This window comes from Suncus etruscus, chromosome 15 (assembly GCF_024139225.1).
Source record: "Suncus etruscus isolate mSunEtr1 chromosome 15, mSunEtr1.pri.cur, whole genome shotgun sequence".
NCBI classification, from domain to species: domain Eukaryota; kingdom Metazoa; phylum Chordata; class Mammalia; order Eulipotyphla; family Soricidae; genus Suncus; species Suncus etruscus.
Genome location: NC_064862.1, coordinates 26,551,887 through 26,570,164, shown reverse-complemented (window position 1 = coordinate 26,570,164; position 18,278 = coordinate 26,551,887). Strand labels below are relative to the sequence as shown.

The 18,278-nt window shown below is 41.8% G+C and overlaps 1 protein-coding gene across 1 annotated transcript in view; it reads left to right on the top strand.

Moving 5' to 3' along the window:
- Window positions 1-18,278, top strand: part of MED13L (mediator complex subunit 13L) — a 135,893-nt gene that overhangs the window by 96,400 nt on the left and 21,215 nt on the right. The window contains exons 12-18 of the mRNA XM_049788762.1: window positions 686-785; window positions 3,194-3,414; window positions 3,708-3,913; window positions 8,682-9,619; window positions 13,930-14,109; window positions 14,685-14,908; window positions 17,799-17,991. Coding sequence (XP_049644719.1) covers window positions 686-785; window positions 3,194-3,414; window positions 3,708-3,913; window positions 8,682-9,619; window positions 13,930-14,109; window positions 14,685-14,908; window positions 17,799-17,991 — 2,062 coding nt within the window. The remainder of the gene's footprint in view (window positions 1-685; window positions 786-3,193; window positions 3,415-3,707; window positions 3,914-8,681; window positions 9,620-13,929; window positions 14,110-14,684; window positions 14,909-17,798; window positions 17,992-18,278) is intronic.

The window sequence follows — 18,278 nt, the reverse complement described above, 5'->3', positions numbered from 1 at the left end:
CTAATCTTTGTTTCTCTGAAATGAGTGTTTCTGGTTTGTTTTTATTTCTAATCTGGAATATAATTGAAGAAACAGTTAATCTTAAAAATATTTGCCGTTCCAGTTTACTTTTGTCAGGAGTTGGGAGACTTGGCTGTCTTTTCATCTCAGTTATCTTGGAATTTAATTTCACACTTCCACGCTAATGCTGAATAAATAGATGCAAAAAAAAAGAGCTTCGATTTTTAAGGATCTGTCTCTTGCTGATGATGAACAGGAACTGCTTAATAAAAGCAGAAGATACTTGTTTTTCTGTGGTGAAAATAAAGGCATTATAGTTTGGGAACATTTTAACTGCCTGCTTCCCAAGGAACACTAGATTGATAGCAAATTGCTGCTCAGAAGCACCACCCGAAAGTAACCCATTGCCTAATTGCCCTGAGAATGACGCCTGGCCATAGGTCTGCACTCTGCTCTGAAGTACAGCCTGTCCTCCCTGCTTGCTTGGCTTCTGAGTGAATAAGCTCTTAGCCAGCTCCTTTGTTCCACAGTTTGCAGTCGTCTAGAATTTCATCTGGGGCACACTGCAAAAGAATAGACTCCCTTTACTTTTTCACATAGTAGGCAGACAACAGGAAATTGTTAACGACAGTTCTGCTTAGGTTCAGTTGTGGTACTTTGTTTTAAAAAAATCCTATGTTCTTAGGCTGTGTCACCCGCACTGCGCACGTCAAAAATGCCCACAGTTGGAGCAGAAGACCGACCTCTTGGGAAGGATGGAAGAGCCGCTGTCCCGTACCCCCCAAGTAAGTGGGGCAAGTGGTCTGGAACTCGGTACCTCCACCGGAAAATCAGATTTTCATGCCATTTTTTTTTAATAAAGTGGTACTGTATCTGAAGTTCCCATTCATCTTTCCCGTTTTGAATACTAAGAATTTAATGTGTGTAATTGGTATTTCCAAGAGACAAGATAGGCAAGAGATCATGTTCGTTTGAATCTCTTTATTTTCAAAGAAGTGGCTTTTGGGACCAGAGCGACAGCACAGTAGTAGAGTGCTTGCCTTGCATGCGGCTGACCCAGGAGGGACCTAATTAGATTCTGGCATCCCATATGGGCTCCCGGCCTGGCAGGGGCGATTTCTGCGTGCTGAGCCAGGAGTAACCCCTGAGCGCCACTGATTGTGGCCCAAAAACCAATCAATCAATCAATCAGTAAAGTAAAAACAAAAATACAAAGCTTCTGTGTCTTAAATGTGGAGAAATGTTTCCATTCAAATTTTTTAACCTAATAGCCCTTTTCTTGTAGGATAAATACCGCAGAGGTGATTTCCAGCTACTTTCCACTCTGTGTTTGTAAAATTCTTTGCAACTTTCACACATTTTATTCACATGAGGTTTGTGAATATTTGTGTGCTGTGCCTCCTCCCTTTCAGATTTATTTGTAAGTTTTTGGGTTTCTTGTATATACCAACTAGTCGCATTATATCTGCTGCCAAAAAGAGAAATTTTTTTCTTCTAGCTATGCTTTATCCAAAGGAACCACACTATATTATAATAGAAAAGAAAGAGTAACTGATGGGAACACTTTGAGTCAAACAAAACTTAATTCCAGAGCAAATCATTCTTTAATACCTTCTCATCAGCTCCAAATGATGATGAGAACAAAATGAGGGAAACCATCATATCATTGGAATGTCAGAAGCCGTAATTAAGATCATGATCATAGGAGGTACTGCTGGACCAGATACACAAGTGTGGAACAAGCAAAGAAAAGGTGTCATGCCAGAGCCGATACCCAAGCAGGGGCATCGGTTTAGAGTATAAAATTGTTATCATATATTCATTAGTTAGGGGCCGGAGCGGTGGTGCTAGAGGTAAGGTGTTTGCCTTGCAAGCACTAGTCTAGGACGGACCTCGGTTGGATCCCCCAGCGTCCCTTATGGGACCCCTAATCTAGGAGCGATTTCTGAGTGCATAGCCAGGAGTAACCCCTGAGCGTCAATGGGTGTGTCCCAAAAACAAAAACAAAAAAAAATTTAGATGTTACTATAAAAAAAAAACATTTGATTAGAAATTGGGACATAAAGTACAATTTCAAATCCCTTGATTTTTCTTAAACTGGTGGCTCCAAGAGCCACAATTCCTTGTACTGAACACCCCCTAGTGGCCCAATTGTGCAACCGCAGTTGTATAATTAAAAAAAAGTCATCCTCTTCAGTGTAGGGCTAGAGCAATAGTACAGTGAATAGAGTGTTTACCTTGCATGTGACTAGCCTGGGTTCAATCCCTGACATCGCAGTTGGTTCCATAAGTCCCAACAGGAGTGATCCCTGATAGCAAGGTCAAGAGTAAGCCCTTAACACTCCTGGTATGTCCTAAAACCAAACCAAAGTATTCAATGTCTTTTTCAGAAGATAGGAGTCACTCTCATCCTGACCTCATTCCCACTGATTTCCTTTTTTTTTTTTTTTTCCTTTTGGTTTTGGTTTTTGGGTCACACCTGGCAGCGCTCAGGGGTTACTCCTGGCTCTACGCTCAGAAATCGCTCCTGGCAGGCTTGGGGGACCCATGGGATGCCGGGGTTCGAACCACAGTCCTTCTGCATGCAAGGCAAACGCGCTACCTTCATGCTGTTTCTCTAGACCCTCCCACTGATTTTCAGTAAATTGTCCTTCGACTCCTTATAGGATTATTCATCTTAACTGTGAGCTTGCAGTGGCTACTCAGAGGATACGCACATACTCCCACGCATGATGCTCTCTTCCTAGCCCAGCAGTTTCATTTTAAAATTAATTTGGAAAGATAATACGAGAGTAACATTTGGTAATTCTACACAATTTCCAATATACTTATAGTAGCTACTCTGATTTATTCCGGTTTCTACTTGGGTTCATCTCCTTAGACTTCTCTGAGAATTAGTTTTTGAAGAAAAAGATGTTATATATATACATATAATGTGATTTATGCTTCATTCACTTACTCTAAATCATAAAGCATTAAGAGATAAAGTTCTTGAAAACTGTCATTTTCTCTGATGACCTTCTTTTGAGAAATGTCCATTATTTGTATTCTATTGTATAATCTATATGACCATTTAATTAGCTTTAATTTTGATGATAAATAGAGCACTTGGAAATATGACCTGGAAATTTTAGAATCCCTGTCAAATCTTTTAAAAAGAATGTACTGTCTTTTATTTGTTTTCTGCTTTTAGCAGTTGCAGACCTGCAAAGGATGTTTCCCACCCCTCCTTCTTTGGAGCAACATCCTGCCTTTTCACCTGTGATGAATTACAAAGATGGGATCAGTTCAGAGACAGTGACAGCACTAGGGATGATGGAGAGCCCTATGGTCAGTATGGTTTCGACCCAGCTTACAGAATTCAAAATGGAAGTGGAAGATGGATTAGGAAGTCCGAAGCCAGAGGAAATAAAGGTAACGACTGCCAGTATGACGCTGCCAAACTGCCTGGCTTTCTAGTAGATAGGCATATGTCCTTCAAATAGTGTTCTCTGTATGCGACACATGCCTAAGTTTCTTGGAACCCTTTAAATTGAATCATTAAGTATGAACCACTAAGTATGGTGTCTTTCAATTAATTTTTTAAAAATTAGCATCTTTTTTTTCTGCTATTCAGCTTAAAGGAATTTTGACGCATAGTTTGGTTACTTTTGTAAGGTGTGTCCTACCTGACCAGTGTCTTCTCCATTCCTTCTTTATGGTTCCAGGACTTTTCATATGTGCACAGAGTTCCAACTTTCCAACCTCTCGTGGGCTCCTCCATGTTTGCTCCACTGAAGATGTTGCCGAGCCAATGCCTGCTACCTCTGAAGATACCTGATGCCTGCCTGTTCCGGCCCTCCTGGGCGATTCCTCCGAAAATTGAACAACTGCCCTTGCCGCCTGCAGCCACTTTCATTCGAGATGGCTACAAGTAGGTCTAGGAATTGGGTCTTGTTTTTTTTGTCCTCTTTAGTGGGATTTTTATTTTAACTATTTTATTGATGGAGCCTTTCATTCAAAACTGCCATTTATTGGCCAACTTTAAATATTCTGTTGAAATGTAACTAAATCTCACATACTTAATTTCATGGAGAAATTAAGGGTTTTTTTTTTTGTGGTTGGATTTTTTTGTATGAGAAACCAGGATGTCATGTTTAGTCAGTTTAAAGTTAGAATCAACCACAGACTCAAGCTCTACGGTTATTGGTAATATTTTGGGGTACTTTGTTTTCCATAATCGGTAGCTTCAAATATATTTTGTAAGGCATCTTACTGTAACATTAGCATAGATTATTTCTCTGTTATTGACCCCACATCACATAAGCCCCAACAAAATGATTGGATGTGGAAGGGAGGAATGGAAATATTCATTATAGTTTAGGTATCTCTCATATTATCCCCAAATAGTATTATTTATTATCAATACAATAACATCAGTCTTCCCTATAATTAATAATTCCTCAGTAAAATAATTAAATTCTATAAAATAAAGGTCATAGGTTCAGCTTCTTGCTGGAACCAGTTAGCAACACTCTGATGCAAAGGACAGATGACCTGGGACTTGGCATTACCCTGATGTGAGGGGCAGTAGGACTGAGCCGGGTGTGCAGTGACTGTCACACACATACACCCCCACCACCCACCCCGAAGGGACATGTGCTTTTCAACTACAGCAAGTCGGCAGGCAGGCAAGTGGGAGATTGGAGATCTGGATTTTTATGCTCATCTCCTTTTTATAGTTTTGACAGTTTGGGGGTGCTGGATTGAAAGCACAGTGAAAGGGTATTTGCCTTGCATGCAGTTGACCCAGGTTGGACCCAGGTTCAGTCCCCGGCATCCCATATGGTCCCCTGAGCCTGCCAGGATGGCTCTACGCTCAGAAATCACTCTTGTCAGGCTTGGGCTTAGGGACCACATGGGATGCTGGAATTCAAATCACCATCCTTCTGCATGCAAGGCAAATGCCCTACTTCCATGCTATCTCTCTGGCCCACCAGGAGCAATTTCTTAGTGAAGAGCCATGAATAACCCCCGAGCACCACTGGGAGTGGAAACTCCCCCCCCCTGCCCCTCCCCCCCCAAAAAAAAGTTTTGCCAGTTTTATCAGTTCATGGTTCAGATTTAGCTGTGGACAGGACTACTTTTATAACTACTATAATTGATAAGAACAATGAAATCAATGATAATGTCACAAGTGGGCTGAAAAAAACGGTGATAGAAGTAGTTTATTAAAGGACCTGAGATTTGGGAGGGAGGCATAGTGCCACAGAACTCAGATTTCTGTCTTTCTGTTTTTTCTATGACCTCAGATGACCATTTTACCCAAATTTCCCCCTACCCCCACTCTTACCTTTTTAAAAACGTTGGATCCACGTCCAGTAGTACTCAGAGCTTAGTCCCAATTCTGCTTAGGGGTCACTCCTGATGATTCACTCAGAAGACCAAATGGGATACTGGGGGTCAGTCCTAGATCATCCACATGCAAAGCGAATGCCCCACCCACTGTACTATCTCTCTAGTTCTATAAAAACTGCCTTTAAAAAAATATTGGCATTGATCTGCTCTTCACACAAAACTTCTTAAAGGCTCCAAGCAGTCATTGTCAGAGTACTGTTGAAACAGAGGCTCACAGCCCTATCAAGTCCTCAGAAACGGCTGGGATGCAAATGGAGGGCCTGGCTTATTTTCTGCTGTGGCACTTCATTTGGGTGCTTGTTTACTTAATCAGGGGTGGGCCCAGTGCAGCTGAAGTGCTCCAGCACACGAGAGCCCAGCGGTCCCCGATAAGTGATGCATCAGCCTCAAGAACCTGCTAAGCAATTTATCTCCCATTATGTGCAGGCTCTCGAGAAAAGGACTTACAGTCCTTTGCTGTAGGTAATTTAAATAATATTTACATCATTTTCCAGATCTACGAAATCTGTCATTAGCCATCCCAACAATTCCACGTGCTCTAATTTGGCATTGCTGATGAACTTTCTACAATGAAGGAAGAATTCTATATCTGTATTTTACCATAAATATGGCAGCTGCTACATGCACTCATGTTGCAGCTGTGGGCCACTTGAAATGTGGCTAGTTGAGATGAAGGCTAAACTTTTATTTTATTTTATTTTATTTTTATTGAACGCCTTTTATTGAATCTAAAAAGGAAATTCTTTTGGGGCTAATTCTGAGGCTATTCCCAGCACAGTCCTTAGGGTTGCTCCAGTCAGTGAACCTAGGCCTCCATCACGTAGAATTTGTGCACTAACCCTTGGAGCTATCTCCTTGACCCTATTTTATTATTCTTGTTTATTTTTTCATTTATATTTTGGTTTAAGGGCCACACCCAGCTGTGCTTGGGGCATATTCCTGTCTCTGCTCGGTAGTCTGCTGGTGATGCTCAGGGGGCTTTATGTCATCCTGAATCCAAGTTAGCCTGGTATGAGACAGGTACCCTCCCCACTGTACTATTGTACCAGCTGCTGCTTTTTTTATTTTCATTTAATGGATACTGGACCTCAAACTAAGGGCCTCAGAAATCCTCAGCCTTAGTGGCATTTCAGTTTAGCAGACAGGACTAATGATTATTTTATTGTGGTGGCAGCATAGTTCTAGACTAGTGTTTCTCCAACATTTATGCCCCTGTGGACTGACCTCTGTGGGCTAATAATTGAAAATTACTGCTAAGAGACTGTGTGACATACTCCTACTTGGGTCTTTCTCACATTTCTTGGACTTCTTTTTCATACCAGTGCACCAGTCATCAGTTGTTAGCATTTATCAGAGTTAACGTGAGCTCACGTCTCTTTTATTTTTCCATTGTTGAATATCCAGTATCTAGTATAGTTCAATTCCTATTTTATCAAGTTAGAAAAGTAAGTTTATTATACAAGGCCAACTCTTCTTTTTTCCTAGAAAGCAGTTAAATTATTTGGATTTTCAGTTAGCTGACAAAGCTCCTTTTCAGTTTTTTTGTTTATTTGTTTGTTTTGGGGCCATACCCGGTGATGCTCAGGGGTTACTCCTGGCTCTGCACTCTGAAATCGCTCCTGGCTAAGGGGGCCACATGGGGCTCCGGGGATCACACCAGGTCCATCTTGTATCTGCCTCATGCAAGGCAAATGCTGCATATGCAAGGCAATACCGCTGTGCTATTCCTTCGGCCCCTAAAGCTCCATTTCTGATATGAACTGTAGTGGTTCTACAGGTTTTGTTGAATAGGAAGATTTCAAAGCACCCAATTAGAGTGAAGATCATTATTGCACACTTGTTGTTTTGGTCACTGAGATAGCAATAATTGCTAAGGTTTTGAGGTCATTCTTTAATCTGTGTTCAAAGATGCCTCAAATTTAAAATTACTTTCAAGTAATTTTATTGCCTGATTTGGGTTTTTAAGATGGTAATTTAGGCATAGCTATTTAAGAATCACAAGAAAATAATTCGAGAATCCATTACTTTACAACATTCTTTATTCAAATTATAAATGAGCATATTTATAGAAGAGTACAGTATTAATAGATCAGAAAATCTTAAAATTTTAATTCATTTAGATTTTGATATTTATAAGTGGAAAGAATGGTCCCATATACTGTTTCACATATACTTTTAAGAATTTATATCAAGAAAATACTTGTACTATAATAAAATGGAAGGATATCATAGAGACACTGTTGTGTTTTTTGGTGTGACTGTTCCAAAAAGAAGTTCCTTCTTATAAGAAAGTAGATAGCATCATATGATTAGTCTCTAGGACCTAAAAATACTTGTACTATTGGAACTAAAAATAGTTGTATAAATATACTTGTATCATAATACTGTTGTTATTATAGTGCATAATAGTGAAAAGAAAAAAGATCTAGAATTGCTTACAACCCTCAATTGTCTGTCATATACAAATGGTATGTATATTTTTGTGCAGTCACCTAATTAATACTAATTAATTATGCAAACTAGGCCAATTGACTCCATTTTGAAAGTTGGAAAAATGAAAGATTTTCATATATATTTGATTATGACTACTTTAGGATCACGCATAAGTTACAGCCTCAGAGAATAAGTACACATAGATTTTCAAGTTTTAAAAAAATGACAAAAATTTAATTGCAAATTAAAAAAAATCCTTCTGTCTTCTAGCTTAATTTAGCTTCGAACTGAAGTGTTAAAGTTCCATTTAGTACCTAATTGCTTTTTAAAATTACATTGACCAAACCCAGCATCATATTTTCTTATAAAAATTTGTAAACATGGGGCTGGAGCGATGGCGCAGCAGTAGGGCATTTGCCTTGCACCTGGCTGACCCAGAACAGACCTCAGTTTGATCCTCGGCATCCCATATGGTCCCCTGAGCCGGGAGCGATTTCTGAGTGCAGAGCCAGGAGTAACCCTTGAGCATCACCGTGCGTGGCCCAAAAATCCAAAATAAGTAAATAAATAAACAAAAAACATAAACATAACCTCAAAAGATTAAGGTCAAAATGTGGAATGTGGAAAAAGTAGATGAAAAGGGCTTTCTATAGAAATGTCCTTGTGTATTGCTTTTTGCTTTTCCACATGTGGCACTGACTCCCTTGAATCATTTCCAAAGAGGAAATTGCAGAGTCAAGGCTAGATGACAGGGTAGTGTGGAGGGCCCTGGAACATATGGTCAGGAGAGTGTGTCGATGTGGCCCCTGGGACCTGCCCTGTCCTCACTTAGTACTGTTTGTGTGTTGCAGCAACGTGCCTAGTGTTGGGAGCCTTGCGGATCCAGACTATCTGAATACGCCCCAGATGAACACGCCAGTGACGCTCAATAGCGCGGCCCCAGCCAGCAACAGTGGAGCAGGAGTTTTGCCATCTCCAGCAACCCCCCGCTTCTCTGTCCCCACACCACGGACCCCCAGGACCCCAAGAACTCCCAGAGGTGGGGGCACTGCCAGTGGTCAAGGTTCTGTTAAGTATGACAGCACCGACCAGGGGTCACCTGCCTCTACCCCTTCGACCACACGGCCCCTTAATTCTGTAGAACCTGCCACCATGCAGCCCATTCCTGAAGCCCACAGTCTCTATGTCACCCTGATTCTCTCCGATTCTGTGATGAATATTTTTAAGGACAGGAACTTCGACAGCTGTTGCATCTGTGCTTGCAACATGAACATCAAAGGGGCAGACGTAGGACTTTACATCCCAGACTCATCCAATGAAGACCAGTACCGCTGTACCTGTGGGTTTAGTGCGATCATGAACAGGAAGCTTGGCTATAACTCAGGACTCTTCCTGGAAGATGAGTTGGATATTTTTGGGAAGAATTCTGACATTGGCCAGGCTGCAGAGAGGCGCCTAATGATGTGTCAGACTACCTTCCTTCCGCAGCTAGAGGGGACCAGGAAATCCCAGGAGCCACCTATCAGCCTTCTCCTCCTCCTCCAGAATCAGCATACACAACCTTTTGCTTCACTGAGTTTCCTGGACTACATCTCCTCCCACAACCGCCAAACGCTTCCTTGTGTCAGCTGGAGTTATGACCGGGTGCAAGCGGACAACAACGATTACTGGACGGAATGCTTTAATGCCTTGGAGCAAGGCCGGCAGTATGTGGATAATCCCACAGGTGGCAAAGTAGACGAGGCTCTGGTTCGGAGTGCCACCGTGCACTCGTGGCCTCACAGCAATGGTAGGCTCCTTGGAATGCATGTTCGCATTGGAAATGATCTGGTGTGAGGAGACTTTCAGGCTTCCTTTACTTGCTTGGTTAGATGACCAAAAGGCTTATTTCATAGTCACAAAGATAACTGAACGGAGAGTTGTGTTTCAAGACTGGGAAATTTTGTTGTATTGAAACACTGGGGAACCTGAGAGAGAGAGAGAACAGGAGTTATAAGGCAAGGCATGGCCCTGGCCCCAGTTATCTCCAGTACCTCCTGGTCTCCTGAGCACCTGGTACCCAGGTACAGATTTGGAAAGCCCCATCCCTCCCCCAAGTATTTCCAGATGTACTTTTGGAGTCCCTCTTCTCCCTCCACCCATCATCAAGTGTGACTCATTCAGAAGGCCCCTGGTTACCACCACCAAAGCCCAGGCAGCACCCTGTCCTTGAGCCTTGTGTTGAGTCACTGGCCTAGTTGGTCGAGAACCACTGGGACTCCTGAAAATTGCTGGGCAACCCCTCAAGTTGTGGTTACCCCCACCCCACACACAGAGAGAAAGAAACCTTTGGAAATAGTATGTTTTGTTTTGGTGTTGGTTTTTCAAAGTTCTTGTATGTGGAAGTAGGTAATCCAGTTGGAAATCTCTTACCGCTGTGTAATACAGTTGTCATGCGCATGCATATACATAGAAAATTTATACTCTTTGGAGTATCTAAATCCTGCCAGCAAGTTGTTTGAGATCATTTCCATAGAATTCTCCTAAAAGTCTTTTACCCAATTACAATATAACTGTCCTAAATCAGGGTTATTTTGACTTCCTGATTTCTGATATTTTTGGCTGTCTTATAATAACGTCATTATTTTACCTTTGTATTGTGACTACTAAGAGGCTCACCATTCTCAAATGGTCTAGTTGACAGCTTCAGAGTTGAGCTTTGAGTCCTAAGCAACTTGCTGTCTCCTTTCCCCTATATATTATGGTTCATCTAGGCTAAGGGGGATAATACAGTAACTAAGAGATACCAAGGGACCTGCTCTTGAGAGTCTTTCTAGTCTATTTCTGGAAATGATGTTAAACTAATCCTTGAAGAACTAGTAACATTTGAAATGTCAATAGTGAGTACATACTAACTGGATAAAGAGGGAGTTTGGGTGGGTGGTACAGAACTATGTTCCCATGCAAAAGAAAGGCAAATGTGAAGACTCCAGATGACAGAGAGCTTTAGGGCCTTCAAGGAGCAGAAAGAACTTTTAGTGACCAGAAGGCCAACCTCGGTTGGCCAGGAGCATTTTAGAAACATGCTGGCCATTGGGTGTTTGTTCAGAATACATTAATAGAGCATTGAATGGTTGTCGAAAGAGCACTGCTGTCATATTTGAATGATTTAGAAATTAAACATTGGGCTGTGGGTTAGAAAATGGCAATAATTTTAAGGAGATTAGGAATTTATCCCGATAAACCAAGCAATTGCGCACGTTAGTGTACTAGCAGAGAATTTGAAAAAGATGTAGACATACTCAAGACAAATTTTACAAAGGTGATCACCTGATTTGCTTATGAGATAAATTTGAAGGGTGAGTGAGAATGGGTGTCAGTAAAACGCCCAGGTTTGTAACTTGTCTACCTGGACAGTATGTCTTTCAGTGAAGAATAGAGCTGATGTTCATAAATGTTGGGTATTGCAAAGATTGCTCTTTAAATATCTAGGGGTAGTATCAAGTAGATATCTGAGGCTACATGAGCCTAGTGCTCAGGCAGGTAGGGAGGCACAGCTCAGCTCTCTGAGGAGGAGGGGACATGAGAGAAAGCTTGGAACAGAATTTTGCAGGGCTCATTGCAAGTATAAAAGGGGGTCAGACCTTGAAAATTAGCCCGGCTGCTAAGTCGAGGCAAAAGCAAGTTTGACCACAGCACAAACTGTCTGTGAAGTAGTGATGGGCAGGATGATGGGGACACACACAGGACTGCAGGTCAGCTTTGGGACAGCTGCCAGGCTGTTGGTATCTCTTATTCCTGTGTACAACTTTCAGACAGGAATCAGAAAAGTCCATCAGCAGAACTTTAGTACCCTAAGTATTTAAGAATTGTAAGCATTTTTGGTAACTGCTCTTATAGATGCAGACTGACTTCTGTTTAGCAGATCTTTCAATAATTCTTCTGTAGGGATTTATGAAAGCAAGTCTGTCCCTAAAGAAATGTGGCTGATGTCTTGGGTGCCTCCATTTAGTAGATAGTGGCCTCTAGACACAAAAGCAGCCTGTGGGTGGATTAGTGTTGTTATCTTAGAATATGAAAAATAGACATTTCATTGCAGGGGAGATTTGGATTTTAAACTCAGATGCTTAATATACCAGGAAGATCATGTGAATAAATGAACGATGTGGAAGACCAGATTTATAGTATCCCGAATGTAGCATTCCACAAACGAGCTTACTAGTTTTCATGCACTGTAAGAGAGTTCCCAAGATGTGTCTGCTTTGAATCATTTTTTAGCTGTTGCATGTCTTTGTTTTGTTTAGAGCAATGGATACGAGAGGTACTTTACTGTTTTTCTTCATACATTAAAAAAAAATAGGCCCCCATAAAGATCCAGATGTTTTTACCTGTCATGTGAAATAAGTAGCAGGGTTTGGCTGTGGAGGAATGGCTGCAAGGCACAGCTGCTCTTTGGTGCCACATCAGCCACGGGGCTTCCAAGGCTCCCCAATTTAAATAGAGGCTGGAAATTCAAACTTGTCTGTGCAACTTCTGGAGAGAGGGTCCCTTTGTGATGCATGTATATATTTGCTACCCATTTTTGATTAAGGACTCATTAAAAACATTTTAAGAACTCAGATAGCACCCATATATTTCCAGTGTACGGGATAAGTGCATAAGCCTGCTTTTTCCGTTCTTGCTCCTTTTGTAATACGAAAAATTAGGAAAAATAGAAAAGTAAGACTAAGGCCTTCAGGAGCTCAGATGCATTGATTCATATCTGATCGTACTGAACTTAATTAGCTCTTCAGGCCCTTTGCTGGAGAAGTGGATGAGCATTATGAACCTTCTCTCTGGGGAGAAAGACGCATATGTTCATGCAGGTATGCAGGCCTAGTTCCGCTGGGAGTTTTGGAAGATGTTCAGATTCTATATTGAGAACATGCGCTAACAGGAAGAATACTGGGTCGGAAGCATCAACTCCTCTTTCCCTCCATGCACAGGCAGCTTTTTCATCTTAGTTTTGGATATCTCCCATGCTGCTTCAGGTCCTCACACATTTTGTAGAATATGAAGATACTATTGTACCTTCAACATGTTTTAAAAAGCTTCTATTTAAAGTTCCCTTTCCTTGTTTATCATACAGTCAAGCCGTATCTATCAATAAATTTTTGTAGCTCTCCTTTGAAAAGAGAAACCTTAGAAATGAGTTCTTATGATTTTTTTTTTTTAATTCAAGCTAGGAGCCTGAGGGATAGCACAGTGGGTAGGGCACTTGTTTGCCTTACACATGGCCAACCCAGGTTCAATCCCAGGCATTCCATATGGTTCCTTGAGCCTGCCAGTAGTGATTCCTGAGTGTAGAGCCAGGAGTAATACCTCCCCCAGCCTCCCAATAAAGTCAAGCCAGTTACCTTTTTTCTTTTAACTTTAAAGTTACCACTATTTTATTTGTCATTTTGTTTTGTTATTTTTGAGCCACATCCAGTGGTGCTCAGGGGTTACTTCTCTAGTTCTACACTTAGAAATCACTCCTGGTGGTGCTGGGGAGACTATGTGGGATACCAGGGATCAAACTTGGGTCAGCCACATGTAAGGCAAATGATCTACCTGCTGAGCTATCAGTTCAGCCCCCCCTTAACAGTCTTATAGAATAATCTGTTTTCCCTTTTATTATTTCCGGATTATTTAACCCTGATGAGGTCCCAAACCTTATTTATCCTACTGCTACATCTTTTAGATCCCCCCAAAGGCAATCTTCTTTAATATAGACGAATAGAAAGTTCCCCCTTAAATCACAACTGTATTATCTCCCTGAATCCTTCCAGCACACATATACCCGGGTGAGAGCAGTTTCAGCCACTTTAGGAAATAAATTCAACCCAGTTTTAGCCTCTTAAGAAATTTAGAATGAACAAAAAATGGTTTTATCTTTATCATGGACTATAACTGAGGTCCAAAATAAGAGAGAGAGAGAGAGAGAGAGAGAGAGAGAGAGAGAGAGAGAGAGAGAGAGAGAGAGAGAAAGAAGAAGAAGAAGAAGAAGAAGAAGAGAGAGGAGAGAGGAGAGAAGAGAGAGAGAAAAAAGCCTGCCAAACCCCCCACTTTGATTTCTGTTTCTTCCCATTTTCCTTCCAGTGCTGGACATCAGCATGCTCTCCTCCCAGGACGTGGTTCGCATGCTCCTGTCCTTGCAGCCCTTTCTCCAAGATGCCATCCAGAAGAAGCGCACAGGCAGGACCTGGGAGAACATCCAGCACGTGCAGGGACCTCTCACCTGGCAGCAGTTCCACAAGATGGCAGGCCGGGGGACCTACGGTAGATGCCCCCGTCAATGTCATTTGTTTGTTCTGTGCCAAGTCGCTTTAGTGACTGGCATGCCCTTACTTCCCTAACAGAGTGGGCTTCCTTTCTTCATACTATAGGACTTTATTATAATCTCTGGTTCCTAAAACTTCTTGGGAGTTTTCTACGCATCCTTGGCATAATCAGGATCAATGAGCAAACCCCTAAAATTTATTAAATTCTCATCTTTCTGATCCTCATTACATTTTCATCTGGGTGGACACCTGAGCTAATTCTGTCAGCTTCTTTGGAGTCAGGATTATGTTTCTCTTAAGAAATAAAGAGCTGGGGAGGATCTTTCACTTAATGGTAGTGTGGTTGGCCCACTAAATCTGACTCGAGAGGTGTGGACTGTTTCATTTAGATGAGGTGCTCTATCAGGAGCCATTGACATTGAGGACCCAAAGAAGGCTTTCAAGAGTACTATTGCCAACGTGCAGTGAAATTTCTGGTGTCAGAATTAAGAGTCACAGCAGGCACCTCCGAATAGTCCAGCTTTTTCGGGAAATGGAATTGTTAGTCCCTTCTAAAGTGCAATGTCGTTGCAGGTTCAGAAGAGTCTCCTGAGCCACTGCCTATCCCCACTCTGCTGGTGGGCTATGACAAGGACTTCCTCACCATCTCCCCGTTCTCCTTGCCATTTTGGGAGCGGCTATTGCTGGACCCATATGGGGGCCACCGTGATGTTGCCTATATTGTAGTGTGTCCAGAAAACGAGGCCTTGCTCGAAGGAGCCAAAACTTTCTTCAGGGACTTGAGCGCTGTTTATGAGGTGAGAATGCTCTAAAAAGGTTTGAGATTGTTTTCGTGTCATGTTGTCAGCTTGTGGGTATTGACTGGGTTTCATAGAAGAAATGATCAGAGTAGACCTTTAAGAACATATGCAAAATGTTAGAGAATGCAGAAAAAATTTAAATTGGCAAATTGTTCTGGAATAAGTTGCATTCCTATTATGTTGTTATTCTTTTGTCAGAGCATTTTTCTCTGTCAATCTTAAGGCACACTTAAAATCTCATCAGCTATTTTTCCCTTATTTGTAATTTAAGTATAAGGGCCCAGAGAAATAGCACAGCGGTGTTTGCCTTGCAAGCAGCCGATCCAGGACCAAAGGTGGTTGGTTCGAATCCCGGTGTCCCATATGGTCCCCCGTGCCTGCCAGGAGCTATTTCTGAGCAGACAGCCAGGAGTAACCCCTGAGCACTGCCGGGTGTGACCCAAAAACAAAACAAACAAGCAAAAAAAATATTACAGGGGGCTATAGTAATAGTACACCAAATAGTGCGTTTGCCTTACACGCAGCTGAATCAGGTTCGATCCCCAACAGTCCCTGTTGTCCCCTGAGCCTGCCAGGAGCAATTTTTGAGCGCAGAGCCGTGAGTAACCCTTGAGCGCTACTGAGTGAGGCCCAAAAATCAAAAAATAAAAATAAAATTGCTCACATTTAAAGGCTGGATTTTATTTCCAGGACTGCAAGGTCCTCTGAACACTTCTGGGAGTAGCCCCAGCACAGTCAGATGTGACCCAAAACCAAAATAATTATAATAACAACAACAGTAGTGATGAATAAAAGTAATGCTCCCCGTGGGAGCATCAGAGATGCATTTACATACAAAGTAGACCTGCTATTTCATTTTAGGGCAAGTTCCTTAAAAGTTTACCTTAAAAAATACCTGAACTTGAAGATTAGTTTTGTGAATCACATCTCTGTTATGCTTTAATACTACATTTAGCTCATACTAAGGTTTTGGTTAATAATTATAATGTAGAAATACAGGGGTAATTTTTTTATGTATTGGAGATAATAGGAATAAATTCCTATTCCTCTTGAATGTTCGTTTCATGCCTCCTTGTAAAGAATGCCACATTTCTTCACCAAAGTATATAAATGCTAAATTCTTTCTACCTGTGTACTCCTAATATCCTTATATTTGGCAAGAATAAATGAAGTTAATGTTTATAAAGTATTAGAACTATAAGAATCGTAAGCATTTAGAAAAGATATAAGTTGCTAAGTTGTACCTTTAACATATTCTCTAACAGTTCATTTGTTCCCTATTTTAAAAAAAATTTAAGTAAATAGGAGTAGTAGATCTATGTGTTCCTGTAAAAAAAAAAAAAGAAAGGATCTAACAATAAGATCTGTTGATCAGGGGCTGGAACAGGGGTATAGCAGGGAAGGAGGGCTCTTGTGTTGCACCTGGTCAATGTGGCTCAACCCCAAATGGTCTCCTGAGCCCACCAGGAGTGATCCCTGAGTACAGAGCCAGGAATAAGCCCTGACCACAGGCTGGTGTTTCCCCCGAAACAAAACGAAAAGCAAACAAAAATGAATTGATGGTTATGCTGCTGAGGGAAGCCCATCAATTCAAATTTTCTAGGCAATGCCTATTTCATGAGTGTATGATAATACTCCAATTGGAATTACATGAACACAGAAAACATCTTAAAAAAAATTCTCTAACAGTTCATTCCCTTGATGAAACCTCAGCCAAAGGTGGAAAATACACAGGATTGACAGTTCTCTGGCCCATAAAAACTTTACTCAGCCCACCTGCCCCTCAGGAACCCTACCTGCTAAGAAAGTGTGGAACTGGAGGAGTTCTAAGGGCTTGGTATCCTTTCCTTTACCAGCTGTCCTAGGAAGAGGGTTCCCAGTGGAAGAGCTGTACTTTTCACAGGAATATCTTATCAGTTCTCTGCCATGATCACCTGTTCCGTCTCCTAGAGACTAATAACTGAATCTCATTGTAAATATTTACTTTTAAAAAAGTGATCAGCATATCCCGTGTTACAGTGGTCTCTGCTATTGGTGATCTGCAAATGTCTGGAACAGTCTAACAGATGGCCCATAAAAGTTTAATGTTATCTTATGGGAAAACATTATGAGTGGAGATTACTTAAGAGGTTTTAGTGGACATATGTCTCAGTCAGCCTTAGTTGGCAGGAATCTGGTTAATTCTTTATTTGACCATTAGCATTCAGGCAATGCTCAGAAGTCTTGCCTTGTGTAGCAGAGTTCCTTGTGGTGAAGACATAGTTTCCTCTAGCAGGCTCCTTGCAGCTCTCCCAGAGCAGTGCAAGGTACACTAGCGTTATTGGGGACCATCAACTGACAGTATTGCTTTGGCTGCATGTGTGGTAGTGCCAAAGAAACCAAAACATTTTCATATAGATGGTAAAGAGTCTCTCTCAGCAGTAGAAGCTGTAGACCCAGCCCCCTACAGGAAGGAAGCTCAAAATCCCTGATTCCCCAGAGGGGCTGGACTCAGGCTAGTTTGGGAGTTGGAACTCTGGTGCTTTGCTTCAGGTGTGGAGAGGATTGAGGCCCTTTTGCCTCTTCCTTCCTCACCTGGACTGTTTCTCAGAAGGTGGCTCCTTGTTCTCGTTCACATCCCTCAAACAAATAGTTTGAACATATGCTAAATATTATAACATAGTTTGATAACAGATCGCAGAACATTAAAGCACCCAGTTCTGTTGACTGAGTATTGCCAGGCCTGGTCCCTGGATCCTCGGAGCATATCTTGGGAGTCCCCTTCCTTCTGTCTCCCCCAACCCCTGACCCTACAAAAAGAGAAACAGAGTAAGACTCTCCATCACTAATGATGCACCGAATAAAGGAGCAGTTCCTGTTGTAAATAAGTGTCTTGTGCCTGTGTCAGATGTGCCGGCTCGGGCAGCACAAGCCCATCTGCAAAGTACTGCGGGACGGAATCATGCGTGTGGGAAAGACTGTGGCCCAGAAGCTGACTGATGAGCTCGTGAGTGAGTGGTTTAGCCAGCCGTGGAACAGTGAGGAGAATGACAATCATTCCAGACTCAAACTTTATGCGCAAGTTTGCCGACATCACCTAGGTGAGAGGATTTGCTTGATCGCAGACAGGAATTGGGGAAGTGGAATAGCAAGCTGGCCTCCCAGCTATGAACTGTGACATGTTCAGCTCTCAGCTGTGGCTTCCCAAATTGCTGCTTGTATCTCAAGTCATCACTGTATTTTACTTAGTTCTAATATTTGCATTTTGAATAGTTTCTGTCAATTTTGTATGTGTCCATACATCCTTTCCAAGACTTTCCTGGGAAGCTATATCTTATTTACTCCACACTTTGGAAACTTGGCAACACAACTCAGTATTAAGTTGTAG